Source organism: Phalacrocorax aristotelis, chromosome 17, assembly GCF_949628215.1.
Source record: "Phalacrocorax aristotelis chromosome 17, bGulAri2.1, whole genome shotgun sequence".
In the NCBI taxonomy this organism is placed as follows: Eukaryota; Metazoa; Chordata; class Aves; order Suliformes; family Phalacrocoracidae; genus Phalacrocorax; species Phalacrocorax aristotelis.
This window is the reverse complement of record NC_134292.1, coordinates 3,122,211-3,142,082: the sequence shown is the minus strand read 5'-3', so window position 1 is coordinate 3,142,082 and position 19,872 is coordinate 3,122,211. Positions and strand designations below refer to the sequence as shown.

Here is a 19,872-nt window from a genome sequence, read left to right as displayed (position 1 = left end):
GGGAAAACTCCGGGTTTTCCTGCCTAGCTCGGCCTGTTCTCTGCCGCCGCTGCTCCTGGCAGCACCCAGGGAGGGATCCATCCCCTCTCCAAGCAACTTTTCCCAGTTGTTCCCCCAACTTTGGGGAGTTTGGAGGAGCTGCCCAGGCTGATGTGACCCCTGATTGCAGCAGGGGTGGGAGCTCTCTGGGCTTGGCAATGTCCCCCGTGGCTGCAGCCCCCTTAGACCATCAGAACTGTGATGGCTGGGCACGCAGCAAGCTGTGGGGAGATAGTGAGAGCCTGAGCCAGATCCTTCCCCCATGCTGGGAGTGAAGCTCTGAGGACTGCAGGTTGTTAAAGAAGGGAGGGAAGTGGCAAAAAGCCTTCCCATGCCATGCACAGTGCCGTCCCCTCTGCAACGGGATCTCTGCCATCAAAGCCGTGCTGTGAAGGTCCCGTGCTGTGAAGGTCCCATGCTGTGAAGCGCCCAGGTGGTTGTCTCTGTGGTGAGGCAGATGCCAATGTCTCCTGGAGGTTGTGAGCCATGCACGCGTGACTTGTGTGTTGGCGGCTCAGGACCAGGGTCTTCCCTCCCATTGATGGGGCTGGTGGGGCTGGACCACCCTCCTGCTGCCTGAGCAGGTGTGCAGGCAGCACCCTGTCAGCACTGGGGCTGCTCCACTGCGCTGGGGCTGACGGGGCAGCCCAGCCGGTGTGATCTACACTGGGGTGGCTTTCAGGCAGTGCTGCCTGCAGCTCCTGCATTCCTTTCTCCAGGGTCTCTATGACCAGTTAAGTACTTCCTTCTGCTGCCCTACTTTGGACATCACCGTCGCCTGAGTCACCCAGCTTGTTTGTCAACACCCTTTGGCTGCCCTCCTCCTCCTCTTCCTCCCAAATGTGGGTTGGGAGTTGCTCCCAACCTGCTCTGTGGGCTGGGCAGGGACTGGCTCCCTCTCCTTGTGCAAGGGTACCCAGCACGGGCACCATCACCTGGGGACATGAGGGTGACAAGCATGGGGTGTCCTGCCAGGGCTCCTGGGAAAACTGAGATGTCACAGGGCACCTTGGGTTTTTGCAGTGTCCCCTCCTGGCCGGGGCAATAGATGCCCTCAGCAAGGGCCTGGATGAAGCTCTTCCCTCGTGTTGGAATAACTCCTCCCCTAGCATGTCCCAGCCTCATGGACCCCTTCTCCAGGGGGATGAGGTGGAGTGTGGCTGGCAGGAGCAGGGTGTCTCTGCACCTGGCAGGGATGCAGCAGGAGCTGCCAGGTGCCTCCGTGGCCAGAGGGATGGGGAGGTGGGTGGCAGAGCAGAGAGGGTCCCTGGGAGCTCACACCTTGTTTTGGCATCTCCAAGGAGTTGCCAGCCCGTTAATTGCTGAATAAACCAGATGTTAATTTGGGCTGGGACTTCTACAGACACCAGCTCACACAAAGGTGGCAGAGGTGACACCAAGCCTCACCCCTGGTGCTGGACCCACAGCCTTTCTTCTCCAGTGAGCCTTGTTGGGCATTGGTGGCTGCATATCCCCGATGCTGCCGAGGGGCATCCTTCTACTGGGAGGCTGGGTGCCGACAGGATGGGCTGCTGGGTCGGTTCCGGAGGGGCCCGGCAAACGTTGAAAGGTGCCTGGCTGCGGTGTGCCACAGGGGGGGAGGTTGCCAGCAGCGGGAAGAGGCTTGCTGTGGCTTCCTTAAGTGTGACGCTCATCCTAGCCTTGGCCACAGATCAGCCCTAGTCAGCGCAGGAGGCGGTGGTTGCTGGTGATGGGCTCTGGGGTTGGTCTTGAGGTTGAAACCGTCACCCTGCCCTGGGGTGGGACCGATGCAGGGAGGCTCTGAGGGATCGGCGCTGCAATTGTGCTGGAGATGTGGTTTCTCATAACAAAGTGTGTGTCTTCTTTCATCGTGAAATAAATAACTCCCCTGGCATGTCAGGGCTCCCTGCCAGCAGGGAAGGGCTGGTTCTGGCAAGCCAGGGCTTACCTGCAGCCGTCATGTCGGGGCACGGGGCTCACTCAGAGCCAGCGTGTTGGGGCAGGGGACATCACCGGCTGCAGGGGCCTCCTGTGCCAGTGGCCTTCCCACGTGGGCAGGAGGTGGGAGCCCTCGCAGCCCTCCCGGTGCTCAGCTCTGGGGCAGAGCCTGCCTTCCCTCCCAGGGGGGGCTTTCCCTGCCTCCCCCAGCAAGGGCTTGCCCAAAGGCCTTGCCTTGAGCAAGCTGGGGCACGCATGGAGGGCATCCCTGCTCTGCCCGGGAGCAGGAGGGCTGGGGACAGGAGGAACAGAGTCAGCATCACTGCTGGGAGATCTTCTTGGGCCCTTGGGTCATCCCAGGGAGACAAAAACACACTCCAGACCAGGACTACCCCACACTGCAGTATCAGACACCCCTAAACCCATTGCAGGGAGCCAGCAAGGAATCACAGCTAAGAGCTGGGATTTCCCACGCCTTTGCCTCCCTTCTGCCCCAGTCGCTGCAGAGGCTGACCCTGAGCCCAGGGAGACTCGGCACCTCTTGGCACACCCCCTGTGGGGTCTGTCCCACCTTCCCAGGGACCAATGGGCTCCTGTCCCACTGCCTGAGCCCCGCAGCAGGCTGCAGCAGGCTGCTGGCTCCCACCCATGGCTCTGCTGCAGCCACGGTGCTGCCGGTCCAGCCCGACACTGGGAACAGCAACGGTGCCATGTGGGCATGGGGACAGTCACCGAAAGAACCCAGGGTTAGGCGTGCAGGCAGCCCTGGTCCATGGGGATGCAGTGGGTGGTGGGTCCCAAGGACAGACCCATGGAGAGCCTTGCGGGCAGGAGCCTGCTCCCAGCCTGTGGGGAAGGAGCAGTGTCGGACCCACCCGTCCCATTTCCATCCCTCTTAAGCATCCTGTGACCAGGCTTTATTTCACAACGCAGCTGGTCACTGCCCTGCCCTTGATCCCACTGAGCAGGGAGATGGGGGGAAGCTGGAAAGCTGTCTGCTGGGAGGATGGGGCTCTTGCCTGCCACGCAGCCAGGACCCTGGGCTCTGTGCGTCTCGGAGCTTTTCAGCAGGCAGAAGGGCTGGAGGGATCCAGGGGTGCTTATCCATGGGAGTTTGCCGGGGCAAGGTTTGAAGGCAGGCGAGCACCAGCTCTCCAGCATGAGGCTGAGCACCTGCTTTGCCCCTGCAGGATGCAGGTCTGGTCCCCCCAGTTTGCAGAAAGCATCACCGCACCCTTGGGCTTCAGCTCCCAGAGCCCAGATGGTGGCCGGCCATGAGATCCCCAAGCAGCAGCTGTGTCCCCACCCCAACCCCTGGCTGGCCCTGGAGCCTTACCCCGTGCCTGGATGTGCCTGCACCAGCTCTATGGAGAGCCCAGTGCCAAGGGGGCCAGGAGGAGAGGAAGGGGCAGAGCCCAGCTACCCGTTGAAGCAGACTTCCTCCCAGCCTCCTGGGCTGGAGGGGGAGGAAGGAGTAAAACTCCACCTTTTCCCCCTTTTCAAAGGGAAAGGGCAGCAGCATTCAGCACAGGTCCCAGTTCTGGCTGGTAAAGTATGGTGCCTTTATCCATGCTGTCCTGCCCTTCCCTGGCAGGGATCTGTCCCTGTCTGCAGCCGGGTTCCCAGCTCTGCTCTGGGGGGCTCAGACCCTTCTGCTATGTGAGTCCCCAGGATGGGATGTCCCCATGGAGCAGGGTGGGTGGGATGCTCTGCTCTAGGGCAGGACCTCCCCTCTCCTCCTGTTATGTTGGTGGCTCCTGGGGCATGGGACACTTGTCCTGGCTCTTTCTCCCTGCCAGCTCTGCTCAGCGCTAGGCGTGATGCCCCTTGGGGGGTTTCCCTGCGTGAAAGGACATGTCCCAAAGCTGGGGTGACCTCAGTACCGCTGTGTGGGGCAGGTGAGCAGAGCTTCCAGCTCCCAGGTACCCGAAGCAGTGGTGCTCAGCCATGGAAAGCATCCCGAGTCACTTCCTCTGATCCCAACATATGCAGGGCATCACCTGAGACCAGGACAGAGCCTTGCCTTGGGAGTCACCCCACACTGGGAATATCCCTGCTTTGGGAGCACCCCTGCCTTGCCTCTGCTTAGGAGCCACTTTTCTCTGCCAGCTGATGCCCACCCTCCTGCAGCAAGGAAGGCACTGGTGATGCTCCATGCTGCTGGGCGCTGGCTGCCAGCCCCACGGGGCAGGTGCTCGCCAGCCCAGGGTGTCCGTGGTTCACTAGGGGCTGTAGTGCTTCTGGAGCATCCTCAGCCGTGGGAGACACTGAGCCTACGGCCAACCTCGGCCGGGGCATTGCCCGGTGTGGGGGGCATGGTGGGGGACAGGCACTGTGGGGCAGGTGGAGACCTTCTGTCCTGCCCCAGCCCCGTGGGTGAACTGGGCACAGGAAACCCCCCCGGCAGCAGGGCCTGTGGCAGAGTCCAGAACAGGCTCAGGGCAGTTTTGTTCAAATACCTCTTGGGTTTTGGGGTTGGATTTTTTTTTTTTTTTGGATGTACATAGAAGTCTTTGTTTGGTCTCCTCCCGCAGTGCTGGATTGGGTTTCCCACTGGCACCAGCCAGCTCGGCGAGGGAGAGAGTGCCAGGTTCAGCTCCCCTCCCTGGGGCTGGGCACAGGGCAGCACGAGGGGGCCAGCTGCTCATCCCCTGCTGAGCACAGAAGTGTTTATTGGGACATCCCCAAGCAAGGACTACCCATCCCCTGCTGTCCGCAGCACCTGGAGCACTAGAGACCTGGAAATGCCCAAGTTTGATCTGGCTGCTTTGCCCTGGGGAGCCCCCTGGTCCAGCAGCTGCCAGGTGCCGCGGGCCCCCACATAGGTAGGTGCCCAAAGGCCGCTGCTACTGGTGCATGACCCCACACCCCACTGCCTGTGACCCAGCGTGGACTCAGCCACGGTGGGTGTTGCACCGTGCCAGAGCGGTTGCAGTGCTGCTGGGCCGGTGCTGGTGGATGAGCAGGGCCTTATCTGGGGAGGGCTGTTGCTGGGTCTCACCTTGCTGCAGGGCAGCACCCACCGTGGGGTGAGCCCCAAAGGGTTGGCAGCTCTCTTCCAGCCTGGCCAGGCACAGGTGGGACCCTGGGGGACAAGGGACAAGTGGGGTAATGTGACTGCAGCCAGGATGAGGGTAGTGGGTCCTGGTCCAGCACAGGCATTTGGGGATGGCACCCAGCTTGAGCCGAGCTGCGCTACGGGGATGCTTCATCTCCCCACAGCCTCCTCCCTGCCTGTGGGACGTATCCTGACTGTCCTGCGAGTGCAGTCACCTCTTCTGGTGGGCTTGAACCTGCTCCCTGTGCCCGCCTGGCAGGTGGCACTTTGGGCCAGGGTGGGTTTAGCCCAGCTTGGGTGCCTGTGTGGGCACCTGCACCCCATGGCTTTGGAGCACCACCCCTGAAGGCAGGACTGCTCAAAGGGGAAGGGGTGAGGCAGGAGGGCCTTGCCTGGATCAGACAGGGCAGTTGGGATCTCCTCCTGCCCCCATCTCTCGGAGGCTGTTTGGGCAGGGAGGTTCAGGGCAGACATCTTGCACTGCCCCGTGCCTGGGCTCGGTCCAGCCCCGACTGGCTTCTGAGATGTTCAAATTCAAAAAAAAAACATTCTGGAGATGTTCAAAGGCCCCGAACGCTGTTTGTTATTCACATGCACATTCCTTGCACAGAGCCTCGCACACACGCAGCCCTGCAACAGCCTTGTTCCCGGGGAGCAGCAGGAGACCGGCATCCACACTGCGGGAAAACACCCGCCGGCACGTAGCTGGACGCTAATCCCTCACCCGCTGGGCTGGATGCGGCCCCAAGCTGCGGGAGCGGGGCTGATGCAGGGGGCTGAGTCTGGCTTCGTGGCCGGGATTGGAGAGCAGGAGCAGCAGGTGAAGGGCGTCCGAAGTGCGGTCGAGAACGCCATCGGGGTTTTTTGGCTGTTCCTAGGTTGAGGAGCTGCTGCTGAATGTGCTGCTTCGTTTTCTGCCCCGTAGATTTCGTGGTCTGCTCTGGATCCTCCTGCGGCCGTGCAGGGCACGGCTCTGCTTCGGCAGGTTTGTTTGCTCTGGGCTGGGAAGGGAGCGGCGTTGTGCAACGGCTGCAGCTGGGCGCGGTGCTGGGAGACGGGGTGGGTGCTGCCATGGTGGGGACAGACCCCCCCGGGGGTATCTCCGGGGACATCCCCAGGGACACTGAGTGCAGCCAGCAGTCGGGATGGGGGATGGTGCTGGGTGCTGAAGGGTGCACCTTGCAGGCGATGAAGCAGGGATCCATGTCCCCAACGGGTGCCCCAGCCGGAGCTGGTACGACGGGCGCTTCTGACTCATCCGGGGGCAGAGCCATGCGTGGCAAAGGCAGGGTGAGAGAGGATGAACTGGTTCAGGCCTGGGCCCATCTGGTTTCTCCTCTGAGGCTCTGCTGCCTCATCCTTTCCTGCCGCTCAGCCCCCATCCTGCTCACCCTTCCCTGCAACAGCGTGAGTCAGAGGGCAGCCGGCTGCTCAGCTCATCCCCGGCACTGCCGGCCGCAGAGCCACATGGGCTGCTGCCAAGGGGTGGCAGGACGCCTCCCCTTTCCACCTGGACTGTGCTTCTGAGCTGATCTGTAGCTGGAAATATTCCCGATGGATTTTGGGGTAGTGCTGGAGCCAGGCAGTGATCCCTGCCCTGCCTGGTCCCCCCGGTGCTGAGCTGTGCCCTGGTGCAGGCATCAGAGGAGTGCGCAAAGAGCCAGGGCAGGCGCCCGGAGCAGCCTCCGCTCCCAGTTTGTTCCAGATAAGCTCAGTCTAAATCCTAATAGCAGTCTGGAGCAGAAATGCCTGGGGCTGGTTTTGGGTGGGTTTGTGTGAAGGGTGCATTTGGGTGCAGGGAGGTAAGAAGGGAAACTGTCCCTGGTCTTCGCTCTCCGGCCCCCTGGCAATTTGTTTTTCCCTGTTTCATTCTCTCCTGGCCTCTGTGAGAGGGGACAATATGGAGTGCTACCAGGTCAGCCCTGGGGTTTACTTTCATGAGGAACAAACCTTCCTTCAGCTCCTTTTCTGTCACCGTGTCCTCCTGGGTAGGGAGCCAGTGCCTGACCCCCCAGGCCCTGGCATCGCCCTGGGAGCCTGGGCTGGAAACCCCCCTCCCAGGAGGGATGCTCAGCCCAGCTGAGTCAGGCCCATGTGAAGCAGTTTGTGTTTTCTGGGTGGCAATGAACCCAGATTCAAATTCCTGAAACCCTAAACTGCAGGCTGGAGCTTAACCCTTTGGGTGCACCCACTGGTGCCACGGCATGCTTGCCTGGCTCGCTGCAAGGAGATGCAGCAGCTCTCGGCTCTTCTTGGTGCCCTGTTGACAGTGGCACCTCTTGCACCGTCCCTTCTGGTGGCTGTCGCTGCGTTGCTGATGCTCAGCGTGCCCAGAGCCGTCACGTCTTCTGTCACGCTGCCTTTCCTAAAATCTCTTAGGGACAAGCCTGCACTGAGCCGGGCCTGGCACTGCAGCAGGGCGAGCCGGCAGTGGGGATCCATGGGTCACTCCCAGCCCACCCCTCCCCAGCTCCGCGGATGTGGGTGGTGCTCAGAGCTCGTAGGGTGCTGCTGGTTTGAGGTCTGGCTCAGCACCCCATCCCTGGCATGCTGTGCAGCCTGTCCCTGTTGTGCTATGCACCCCATCCAGTTGTGCACCCTGTTCCTGCCATGCTGGTGCTGTCTGCATAATGCCAGGATTTGGGATGACCAAGGGGCAGCGAGCAAACCCCCTGGGGGGCATTTAGACCAGGCAACAGTGTGGGATTGCTGGAGCAGCCCCACTGCGAGGGATTACCCGGGCATCCTTTGCCCAGCCGGTGGCATCAGCCTCCTTGTGGTGGTGGCCTTGTCCCCAGTTCCCTTGCTGGAAGAGCCTCGTTGTCCTGGGCCACCTGGAAGAACCGGAGCAGCCTGAGGCAGGACCCAAGGGGCAGGGTGGAGGCAGGGGGTCTGCATGGGAAAGCTGGCACTTGGGTGACTTTCCAGGCAGCGTGTGCATCACGGCACTGCCCGTCCTCCCCGGCTCCCCTCCTGCCAGCCGGGCGCAGGCAGGATGCTGGTGGCTCCACCACCCTGTCGCACGGCGGGCATGGGAACCTTTGCCTGGGTGGCCGTTCCCCTGCATGCTGGGGACAGCTGGGGATGCAGCGGGGCTGTCCTGGTGAGCAGTGCCCTGCCGCCTTGCACCAGCACCCCTGTGTGCCCCAGGGCCGGTGGGTGGGCATGGAGGGGCCCTTTGAGTTTTGCTGCCTGTATCTGGGTGGAAATCAGCTTCTGTCCATTCTTGCCTCCCGGAGGTGGGAGCTGGCTGGGCTGGTGGCACTGCATGCCAGCCCCGGGGATGTCCCTGTCGGTGCCACCCACTCTGGGGTTGCCGAGAGCCTGCGCTCCCCCCAGCAACCCGCCCACACTTGCTAATCATTTACTGGCTAAATTAGTGATTAACTCCTTCCCTGGCAGCCTTGGCAAGTGTGGCCAGGCCAGCACACACTGCTCTCGGGTCCCCTCCCAGCGGGATGTCCTACGGGCCGTCGCTGCCGTGGCACAGGCCGTCACCACCATGGCATAGAGGGACCTTCAGCAGGGTAGGGACACCCAGCACAGGGATGTGATGGCATGGCCCCCCGGGTGTCCACTCCTCCCTTGCTCTGCAAACACACCCCCGTGCCATCAGCCCCTTGCTGTGCCAGTGGTGGCAAGGGGACACAGGGATGCCTGCATGGAGGCAGGGGGAGCCGGGGCTTTCCTGCAGCCCCACTGAGTCAGGCTGTCCCATGGGGGCCAGGGGAAATGAGCCAGGCGAGGTTTCATCACGAGTGCGGGGGCTATGGCTCAGCCGGCCCAGGGGCTTGGCTTCAAAGAGCTTTTTTGTCTTTTCTTTTCCTTTTTTTTTCTCTCTTTCTTTTTTTTTTTTCTTTTCTGGACCAGGGGAGAATTTCCTGCCTGTAGTGAGGCATCCCTACAGCATCCCACAAGCTCTTGGGCACCCTGCTCCCAGCTGCTACTCCTGCTCCCACTCATCTCAGCTGCATAAACCCAGGGGTGCTCCCAGCAGAGCTCCTGGGGAAGGCTGGGATTTCAGAGGCACCCTCACCCCACCAAGTATATTTAAGTACCAGCAGAGGGATGACATGGGCTATGGAGGGTGCGTCTGGCGTGAGGGACGTGGGGCTTTGGGCTTGCAAAACGGGATGTGGGCTGAAGGGATGACTGTTCCTGCTTGGATTTGTCAGACTCTCCAGCCTCCCTGGGGGGTACGTGTGTGTGTGTGTGTGTGTGCATGTGCGTGGGTGTGCATGAGTGTGCGTGTGTGTGTATGTTTGTGCATGTGTGTGTGCATGGGTGTGCGTGTTTGGCATGTTTATGTGTGGGTGTGCGTGGATACTTGTGCCACTTTGGGCAGCTCAGCCGCAGAGCACCCAGTGCCTGCCATCCCCGCACTGCCCCGTGGAGTGCTTTTGGGAGAGCCCCGTTCCCCAGGTGCAGCCGGGGTGCTCCCCCCGGCCATGCATGCTTGCAGGGATGCCTCCCCAGGGACGCACCCCCTGTCCCTTGGGGGGACACGAGCCACACCCCAGAGGCCAGCCAGGCCGGCCTGGGGGGAGACAGGGAATAGGAGGCAGCTCTGCATCCCCAAAGGGACGGCCCGGGTGCTGCCAGGCACGCAGCGGTGAGGGCTGTTTTGGGTGCAGAGGAGCAGTGCACCCTCTGCCCACCCAAGATCCTGGCAAGTCAGGAATGGGGAACAGCCATCTCCAACCTCAGCTTATTGGGTGTCGTTGAAGGAGTACAGGGGGATGCTCATCTGAAGAGCAGCTTTGCTGAGCATCCCTGACAAAGCCTGCCTGGTGGTGTGCAGCTCAGCCCAGTGCTAGGGGAGGCTAAAATGGTCCCCAGCCCTGGGGAGCCACCCGGGCTGAGCCACATCCTTGTCCCTGCCAGGCTCTGTCCCACCTGGGATGTGCTGTGATGCTGCAGCAGCCCTGATCCTGCAGATACCTCCATAGGTCATGGATGTGTTAGGAGAATGGTGAGCAAGAAGGGCACCGCTGTTGGCTGGGGGCCGAGCAAACTTGGCAGCAAAACCTGTGCAGGATCTGACCTCCCCACTGCTTGATCTGCTGACTCTGCCAGTCATGGCCGTGGCTATTTAAAGCATCACTCTCATTTTCACATGATTTTGAGGGTAGTGAGGAAAACTAGCTCCAGCCACGCACTCGTGCTGGCAGGGCTTTCTGCAGGCCAGGGACTTGCAGGATGGTGCTTCTGGAGCCCTGGTCTCCCCACTGCGATGAAATGAACCGCAGGCAGCAAATACAGGTAGCTGGAGGGAAGGATACGGTCAAGCCGTCCATGCTGTTGTCTGGGCAATAAGGTGTCTGTGCTAGAGCTGGAGCTCATGGCTCATTTTTATCCCTTGGCTTTGCTCTAAAAGGTGCTGGAGCTGGGGCTGGCCTGGTCATATGGGAATTCAGGATAAGAGCTGGCTTCTGCTTTGGCCTGTGCATGTGTGGGGCTGCTGGTGGTGCTGGCGATGCTTCCAAGGGCAGGATGGAGCCAGTCCAGGCTGCTGGACCAACTTGGGCAGCTTGCCATGGCTTTTAGAGTCCTTCTGAGGGTGAGATCCACCTCCCGGCTCAAAGGGACTAAAACTGGACCAGGGCTGCTCTGGCCGGGCTGTGACCTCTCAATACGCAAGGGCTGCACATGCCTTTGGGGTGCAACCTGCATCACCAGCAGCACCAGCTGCTTCAGGGCTGTTGCATTCCCATCCAGCCTATGCCGTTGTGCTGGTGCCGCTTTGGGCTCGGTGACGGCTGCGGTGGCACGACTGGTCAGGGGGGTGGGCAGGAGCAGGAGCCGCCTCTCCCAGCTGGTTTCGCCCAGACGAGCCTCAGGCTCCACGGTCCTCCTCCGGCGTCATCCGGAACAAGGGCAGACCTGTGCTGCCTGTTTTGTCCTCCTGCCAGAGTGTCCTCCCAGGAGCTGCTTGCCCTGCTGTGCCCACGGTGGCAGTGCTGGCTGGCTGGGCGATGGGGAGGGTGTGTGGGTCCCTGGGGACCTGGCAGGGAGGGCTGGAGTGTAGCCGGGGACATGGAGCTGACATGGCACAGCTGGACCCTACTCCTTGCTCCCTGCATCTCACCCAGCCCCTGGTCCAGCCTGGCCTTGGGTGTTTGCCTGGCTGCTGGGATGCCCAGAGCCCTTTCTCTGCCCTCCCTGTGCAAAGCCGGCTGCTGCAGAGCCCCTTTATCAACTCCTGCAGCTGCCACGTGCGGCTTAGTCATGGGGATGGCTGGGGAGGGAAGGAGGGGAACCTGGAGGCCAAGGAACAGATGAAGTCTGTGATCAAGAGGTGCTGGGGTTCCTGTTGAGCCAGGCACTGGTGGGTGCCGTTGGTACCCCTCTGCGACCACAAAGCTGGTGGCTTCCCCCTGCCCTGCCTTGCCAGGAACCCTGCACTGGCCTGGCAACCCCGGCTGCTCGGTGAGCGGTGCCTCTGCACGGCTCGGTGTGACGGGACCAGGGTGGCGGCACCCAGAGCAGCGGGAGGGTGTCAGTGCTGGGAGCTCAGTGGTCCCAGAGCAAACACCAGGCTTGGGAAAGCACTGTCTGGAGGCGGCTGGGGACAGCCGGCACCACCCAGGGAGGTCCCTGCGTGTGCACCCAGAGTGCTTTGCCGTGGGTGTCTGAGCCCACGCCTAGGACAGGGCACTGACTGGGAGGGAGCCAGACAAGCCCGGTCCCTCCCTCAACCCTCCACGGCCCGGGGGGGAGCTCAGGCGAGGGGCCAGGGGGAGGCAGCGGACACAGCTCCCTGGACTGCCACCCATCCCCAAACCCTTCCAGCTCTTGGCTGGACGTGCAGCCAAAGCAGCTCATAGAGGGATGGCTGCTCGTGGGTGGCCTTGGTCATGCAGCCGGGGGGATGCTCCCTGTAGCCCCCAGCACTGCCAGGAGGTTTTATTCAGCCTGGTGAAGGAGCCAGTGGGTGGCTTAGCTGGTTCCCATGTGGGACACCTGAGATCCACACAGGGTGCCACGGGCGTGGGGTGGTCGGGGCACCTACTGGCATCATCAGCATGGACTTCTCATCCTCTGTTCTCAAGCAAAGCCCAGCTGTAGCACCACTAGCAGTCCACATCTTGCCAAATCTGGCGTCACCTTGCGTCGCCCACTTGCCACGCCGCTGGCCACCTCCTCCACCCCCCCGCAGGTCCCTGCCCCTCTCACTTTCCTGGGGATGAGCATGGTGACTGGTGGGCAGCCAGGGGCACCGGGCAGGGAGCATCAGTGGCCCCCCAGCATCCCCTCTGCACCCTGGAGGGCTTGCTGAGCTGGGGGAGATTTAGTCACCTTGGATATTTGACTGCAAATCTTTTGTTTCAATGTCTGCAACTAATTGACTTTTGCTTTCCCGTTTACTTAAAACCTCCTAATTGGCCCCGTCGTTAATCAGGGAAGAATGAGTGACTAAGCCGTCTCGCCTGCCCAGGGACCGGGGTCTCTTTTTTTCCCATGAACTGAAGAGGAATGAAACCTCAAAATGTCCTTTTAAATCTCAGCTGTCAGCATCGCTGCCCAGAGCCCCAGCCAAAATCATACAGTTTCATAGACGGGAGTTGCAACAGAGGTGCGGCGTGGACGCAAGCGCAGCATGACTGCGAGCTCTATCTTTTCCAGGAGAAAATGCCAAAATTGGGGGTGAGGAATTTCTCTGCTGGGACAAGCAGGCGTCTCATTCTTTGCCACAAAAAAAGGTTGCTGAAATTTAAAGGGATTTTCAGCCCTGGCACAACGAGATGCTGGCCCGCTATGTTTGCTCCCGTCGCAGTGCTGGCAGTGCCAGCATCTCCTTGGGGATGAGTTTTTCTGCCCCCAGCCACCATCCTTGGGCGGCATTTTCCTCTGGAGCTGCTCATCCCACAGGGATTTGCAACACCCTGGAGCAAGCTGCTCCTTCGCGCCAGCTTGGCTGTGAGCGTGGCTCCGGGGCGGCTGCTGCTGGAGATTTTGGCTCCCGCCGAACTGCCAGGGCTGGCGTGAGGGTCTGTTTTGTCTGGGTTCATGCCCCCAGCATTGTGCTGGCTCCTGTACTGGGGATGCATAGCCAGCGTCGTTCCTCCCCGCGCCCATCGCCAGCGCTCTGGCAGAGGCTGAACTGACAGAAATAGTTGGAGGTGACTCAAAATTCTTTCCTTCTCACAGGCTCTGGGGCAAAGTTGAGAGCGAAATTCAAAATAGAGGCCCCATGCACCAAAGGCAGCTCTGGGCAAGTTGTCTCCTTGGATGTGTGGTGCTTTGTGATGGGGTTTTGGGTGTAGAAGCCCCATGTGGGGTCTGGAGCTGGGGTGGGGAGGGGAGAGGGCAGGGTGCTGTGTGGGGCATGGTGTAGGTGGGTCAGGGTCCTGCATGGGACAGGGTTTACTTCATGGGGCAGAGTGCACGTGGGGCAGGGATGCTGGCAGAGTTTGGGGGGACAGCCCTGTTCCCCTGTTGTGGCTGGTGCCCCAGGAGGAACAAGGGGTTCCCGTGGGCTGCCACCCTCGGGCTCAGGAAGGACCGTTCCTGCTGTTGGGGGGTTGGTTTGCAATGTCCTCCCTCACCATGCACCGAAGGGTGGGGGACTGCTGGGGAAGGGTGCTGCCTCAGGGCTGCCTGCGGGATGGAGGGGATCTCTTCTCGTGTGGGGTGCAGGGGGGCACCTGGCAGCTCAGGCTCTCCCAGAACCCCAGGCTCACCCTGGTCTGCAGGCGGGGGTCCTGGTGGGGGTCCCTGCCTCGCATGGGGGCAGGGGGAGTGATGTTGGGAGCATGGTGGGGGCCAGGCTGTCTTTTCCCATTTGAATCTCCCTGCTGCAGGCATGGCCGCGAGCATTGCCAGCTGCGGAGCCTGGGGCTGCCCACCCCCTCTGTGGGATGGCCCTTATGGGGGTACAGTGGGGTTGGGTGGGTGTGAGTGATGCTGGGGAATGGGGGTTGCTCCCCAGTCTGAGCCAGCTGAGGTGGTCAGAGGGGGGCCGGGGAGCTGCACAAGGCAGGGAAGCTGTCAGCATCGCTGGAAGCAGCTTAATGTCAGGAATTTCCTGCCAGGGAGAGGAATCCATGGCATTAACATGAAAGGCCAAAAAACCAGGTCATCCTGACCCCAAATTAATCCTGGGCTGGACGGGGAGGGCAGTGGGCTCGGCCGTGGCCCCAGACCACAGCCTGCTCCGGCAGGCAGGATGGCGATGGGGGGGAGGTTAGGTGGAGGCAGGGTGTCCGAATGGGGTGCTGGGAGGTCTGCAGCAAGGAGTCTCCCAAATCCAGCCCCTTCCTAATGTGGCTCTGCTCTCCCGTTGCAGAGAAGACAGGGAAGGTGCTGGGGGAGTTTTGCCGGTGCTACAAGGAGCAGTACGGAGTAGCGCTCTTCAACAGCGTCCGCTATGAGATCGAAGGCAACGGAGGGCCGCAGGCCCAGCTGCTCCACCGCAAGGTAAGAGCCCAGCTCTGCATGAGGAGCCTGGGGCCAGCGGGGAGCTCCATCCCCATGCCCAGTGAGCAGCCCACGTCCTCCCCAAAGCCTGGGCACATCCCTCTCCCCGTTCCACCCTGCCGGGATGGAATGTAGCCCCTGTGCCACTGGTCCGGCCCATCCCCGTGGCGTTGTGCACCGTCCGTGCAGCAGGCGGGGCTGGCTGGGACGGTTTTCTTTCCCAACCCATGCAATGAGCACACCCAGCAAGCAGGGGTACGGCTGACTTTTGGCTGCAGCCCCTGTGCTTGATGCCAGGACTGGCGGGAGCTCCTGGGACTCCGTTGTGCCCAGCGAGGCCCCAAGCAGGGCATGCTGGGCTGTTGTCCTCCTGCTCCTGGATGCAAGCAATGCTCTATCCCAGGCAAATGCATGGGGAGGGGTAGGAAACTTCTGGCAAGCATCCCTGGCTCCACTGGGGGAGAGGAGGTGGCTCCAAGTCTGATCTCCAGCAGCCATGTGTCTCCTGCCTAGCAAAAGGTCTGCAAGCATCCCCCCTTGTTGCTTGTGGCTCCAGCACCCGGGGGCAGATCCTGGCTCCCCTCCCGCCTCCAAAGGCAGATGCACATCAGCCAGGGCTTGGGGTTTGGGGTTTCTCCCTGGCTGGGTTGGTGAAGCTGCTGACCTGTGGCTGTTCCTTGAAAGCAGGAGGAGATGTAATTGCACCTGGGGATGGTCTTCTGTTTTAGTCTGGGGCTCAAAGGGGTGTTTTTTTAAAGAAAGCTAGAGATTGCATCCATGAGATCAGGCTCGAGCCCTGGCTGCTCACAGCGGCCGTCCTTCTGGCCCACCCACAAAGTTGACACCTTGCCCAGGCACCTGGACGTCCCCCATCTCCTCTGAAAGCTGCCTGGGTGCTGTGTGTGTTGAGCAAAATAAAGGTGTGGAGGTTCCTGGGCAGGAGCTAGGCGCCCGGCATCCTCGGCAAGGTGTCCCTTGGGTTCCTCGTAATTTGACAGATGCCATCAGCCCCCCCACGGGGTACCTCCCTCCCAAGGTTGATTGCTTCATCAAAAACCTCCAGCAAGCAGCCAGGGAATGTCTGAGGAATGGAGGCGAGGTGGGGAGGTCAGGGACACCACGCAAGTCTTTTAAAACACCACTGTATAAATAGCACATTCCTCTTGCACAATGTCCCATCTGCCGCCCATCCTCTGCCAGGGCACAGGCAGAGGCTCCAGCCGGGATGTACCAGGGCTCCAAACGCCGTGGGGACCTGCATATCTGTGGGGTGGCTCTGCAAGGAGCTGGGGAGAGCATCTTTTCCAGCTGGGCTTTGCGTTCCCCAAATATGCCAAAAAAAGTTGTGGATGTCAAGAAGGTGCAGGATAGCATCCTCCCTGTCCTCAGGCAGGTCCAGCTGGAAACTGGCATTTGGGCTTTTTTGTCATTTATTTTTTACCTCTGTGGAGATGCAGTGCTCAGTGATACTGGGGGTTGGAGGCCCTCCTGGGCAGAGGGGGACAGCTGGGCTGGGGTCTGAATTGTAGCTCAGGCACCTGAAATGCCAGCAAGAAGCAGCAGCAATGAGAAAAAGGAATAAATTTTCTGCCTTTGGTCTCTCCAGCAGCCCAGACGTCCCCAGCCAGTGGTGGGGACAGTGCACATCGTAGCCTTGGTCCAACATCCTCACGTGCCCCTGAAAACCAGTCCCCAAGCATCCTCTCTTCTCATAACACCTCCTCCTGCGTGTCCCAGCCGAGCCCCCAGGCTGACGAATCCAGACCCAGGTCTCGCTCCCTGTCGCTCCCTGTTCCCGTGGCAGGGATGCAGGCAGTGCAGGGCCCTCTGCCCGTGCTCCCCAGCCCTCTCCCTGCCCAGCCTAGCAATTTGGTGCGTACCTGCCTGTCCCAAATATTTGCTGGGGTTGGGTGCCGCCACCTTGGTGCCTCCCCCAGGTGAGGAGGGTGTGTCAGGAGAGGATGGCTGCACCATGGGGCCGGGGCTCCTGGGATGCTGGTGGCTGTGAGCAGCCATTCCCCATCTGAGGGTCCCCTGCACCCACATCAGGGCTGATATGTGCAGCTTCATCTGCCTCAGGCAGTGTTTTTGAAGATGATCTATAATGGGCTGATTCTCCTTGGACAAGCCCCCCGCAGTGAGGTGCTGATGGGGACTGCTGGAGCTGGCACCACCTTTCTGTCCCCATCCCCGCTAGTGGCCTTGGGGTTCAGAATCATCATCGCTCCCGCTGTCCCCCAGCCCTGCAGGGCTTGCTTGGTGCTTTCTTCTCGCCTTCCAAGGTCTTTGGAAAGCAGTAGGGAGCAGCAAGGTGCTGTCAGCCTGTTTGCTGAGCCAGGCTGCTCTCAGGCTTCCCTGCCACCCAAAGGGGTGTGGGGTCAGGGAGCAGTGGGGGGCTTGGGGAAGGCAACGGGGTGCCTGTGAACCAGGAGGTGGCCAGAGCAGGGAGAGGAGAGGGGAAGGTCCTGGTGCTGGGTGCATGGTGGGACCCAAGCCCTGGCTGGTCCCTCCTGACAGCCACTGTGGTGGGTGGTGGGTGACCATGGCAGGAGAGGCGTCCTCCGCATGCTCCTTCCCTCACGAGAGCTCTTTTCTCTTGTTTATGTTCCTGGGATCATAAAAATTCTTGGGACAAATTCTTGGCTCACTCAGCCAGCCTGTGTTTGGGATGCGTAAATGCTGGCGTGTGGGCCAAAAGGCACTGGAAAGCTGATGAGGGGCTGCTCAGCTTGGGGGGTCTCAGGCGTGTGGGATGTCCTCAGCCTGTTCCGGTCACTGGTCCTTCATGAAGTCCAGAGCATTTACGCATTGTCTGGTGCTTGGCTTTGCAGGGTGGCTTCTTGCTTTTCCTCTTCCATGCCCCATCTGGAGACCATGCTAGGGCAGGGCTTGGTTCCCACCATCTGCAGCTTGCCTCTGACCTGCACCCTGGCAGGACCTTCTGGTTGGTGGCTACTACTGAGCAGCACCACGCATGCTCCCGCCTGCCCCAAGCCATGGAAATCGCAGTAGCAGGGGTTGGGAAGAGCTGCTGGGGAGCTCTGCTCCAACCTGCGGCTTGGCCAAGAGAGCTCAGGTTGCTCAGCAGAGCTTGGTGTGTCTCTCAGGAAGGAGATGCCAGGGGCACAGGTGCCTTCACCATGGTGAACACCACCACATGTGACTGCTGTGTGAGCAGCCCCTCTGAGGTTTTCTAGGGCTGTGCGTGTGGAAATCCCCAGGTTGTCACCCAGATGCACCCCTTCAGGCACCAAAATTTGTAATGCTATAGGAGATAATCCAGTGATGAAATTGGAGACCCTCAGCATAGCCCTAGTACACAAAATCCCACCCAAAGCACTGCAAACGGACCTTGTTGAGCTCCCCAAGCCAGGCTGTGGCCATCGGATGGAGGGGTACCCAGCTGCCCCCTCCCTGCCTGCCCCATGCCACCCACCACATGTCTCTTCCCTTCAGGTCCCGCTGGAAGACCACGTCATCTACTCGGGCAACCTCTTCCAGTACATTGAGGAGAACAAGAAGTGGAGGAACCGCTTCTGCGTAGTCCCGCACAACTATGGCTTGATCCTCTATGAGAACAAACTGGTGAGGGGCATCACCCTTTTGCCCATCTCTGGTGGGCGCAGCTTCATAAGGGGGACACCCCATCGCTGCGGTAGTGTCGCTGGGCTCCTCGTCATCCATGACTATCTTTTTCTGCTCAGGCCTATGAGCGGGAGCTGCCGCCCCGCGTACTGATCAACAGCGCTGGCTACAAGATCCTCACTTCTGTGGACCAGTACCTGGAGCTGGTGAACAACAGCCTGCCTGGTGAGTGGTCCTGGTGGCTGTGGGGCGAGGAGGGGTGCTCGGGGTCCCCGGTGCCTGCATGCTGCTGGGCATCCCTCAGGCACCTTTGGGAAGGGGTGGTTTTGGGATATGGGCATCCCTGTGGACCTTCTGGAAGGGGTGGTTTTGAGGTGTGGGCATCCCTCAGGACCTTTAGGAAAGGGTGGTTTTGGGCTGTGGGGCTGTAGGGAAGGAGAACAGCCCCGTTTCTCCCATGGGGCGTAGGGTGCAGTGTGTGGTATCTGCTGCTCAGGTCCTGCCGCAGCACCAGGGGAGGAAGGAAAATGTGTCTGCGGCTCCGTGAGTGCTGCCTGGAGCTGCTCCTGCCTCCCTTTCCCAGAGAGTGCTGGGTGAAGGCAGCAGCTCCTGCTCCTCCATCCAGGCTCCCAGGAGGACCGGCCACCACCCCACTCACCGTCCTCCTGCCCTGGGTCCCTAAAGGCCAGGGCAGCCCCCAGCGAGAGGGTCAGGAGCTGCTGAAACAGCTTGCCTAGGGCAGCGAGCCCTTTGCTGGTTCAGGGCACAGGCACAATGGCAGTGGGGTCAGGATGGCAGCTCTGGGGAGGGTTTAGCACTGGAAATAACGATTTTTTAAAAATTATTTTTCTTCAATTTTCACTTCTGATTTCCTTTTTGTAAGAATGAGGCTCTTTGCACTTTTTTTGGCCCGTTTTTTTGGTAGAACTCACAGCAAAGGCACTGGGAAGGAGCCTATGGGTCTTGTGTGCCCCTGCTGCACCTTAGCCCCAGTTGCTGGAGGAGATGGACACCCCTGACCCTGCAGCATCCCCAGCCCTGTCCTGCCTCACCCCCTCCTCAAAGCGTCCTTCCCCCGCTGCAGGTGTGACACCCAAATCGGGGCACTCCCCCATCCTGAAGTGCCCCACGGATTTCCCCCTCATCCTCTGGCACCCCTATGCCCGGCACTATTACTTCTGCGTGATGACGGGCAAGGAGCAGGAGAAATGGCGGGCGGTTTTCCAGGACTGCGTGCGGCACTGCAACAACGGTGAGCGACGCTGGGCGTGGGGGCACGGGGTCTCCGGGGTGGGGAGAGCATCGTCCTCCTGATCCAGAGAGGGTGTTGGGGACCCTACAGTGGTTGGGTTGCATTTTGGGCCAAAGGGGATGATTTGGGGGTCAAGAGGAGGAATTGGATGGGAGTTGTTGAGCATCATTGAGCATCTCATCCTCACCCCAAGCAAGGGTGGGGAGTGGGAGGGATCTGGCCACCCAGTGCGTCCCTGTGCCCAGCTTCGTCCCACCACCCATAAGGACCATGATGGCTGCACCAGGACAGGCAGCATTTGCAGGAGCCAGTGCGGAGCCTGGCTCAAGTGATGTCCTGATGCCTATTTTCCACCCCAAGGCAGAAAATATTTGGTAATTAAAGTCATCAAAACTCTCAGCCCCACAGTCCTGCTCCCCACCCCACCGGCACCGCCCGGGCTCTGGCGAGCAAGGACAGCCAGGGTTGCAAGGGGCCAAGGCGGAGCAGGACCTGCCTCTCTCATCAGCGATACTCTGGCAGGAAAACACGATTTTCCTGCTTGGCTGTGGCCTGTGTGCTCCTGGGCTGAGACCCAGGTCTCGGCAGTGCCTCGGAT

General features: G+C 60.8%; 1 protein-coding gene across 1 annotated transcript in view; it reads left to right on the top strand.

Moving 5' to 3' along the window:
* The window catches only part of NIBAN2 (niban apoptosis regulator 2), a 31,855-nt gene that overhangs the window by 2,271 nt on the left and 9,712 nt on the right, over window positions 1–19,872 (top strand). The window contains exons 2-5 of the mRNA XM_075111810.1: window positions 14,307–14,437; window positions 17,894–18,022; window positions 18,142–18,247; window positions 19,107–19,274. Of these exons, the coding sequence (XP_074967911.1) occupies window positions 14,307–14,437; window positions 17,894–18,022; window positions 18,142–18,247; window positions 19,107–19,274 (534 nt within the window). The remainder of the gene's footprint in view (window positions 1–14,306; window positions 14,438–17,893; window positions 18,023–18,141; window positions 18,248–19,106; window positions 19,275–19,872) is intronic.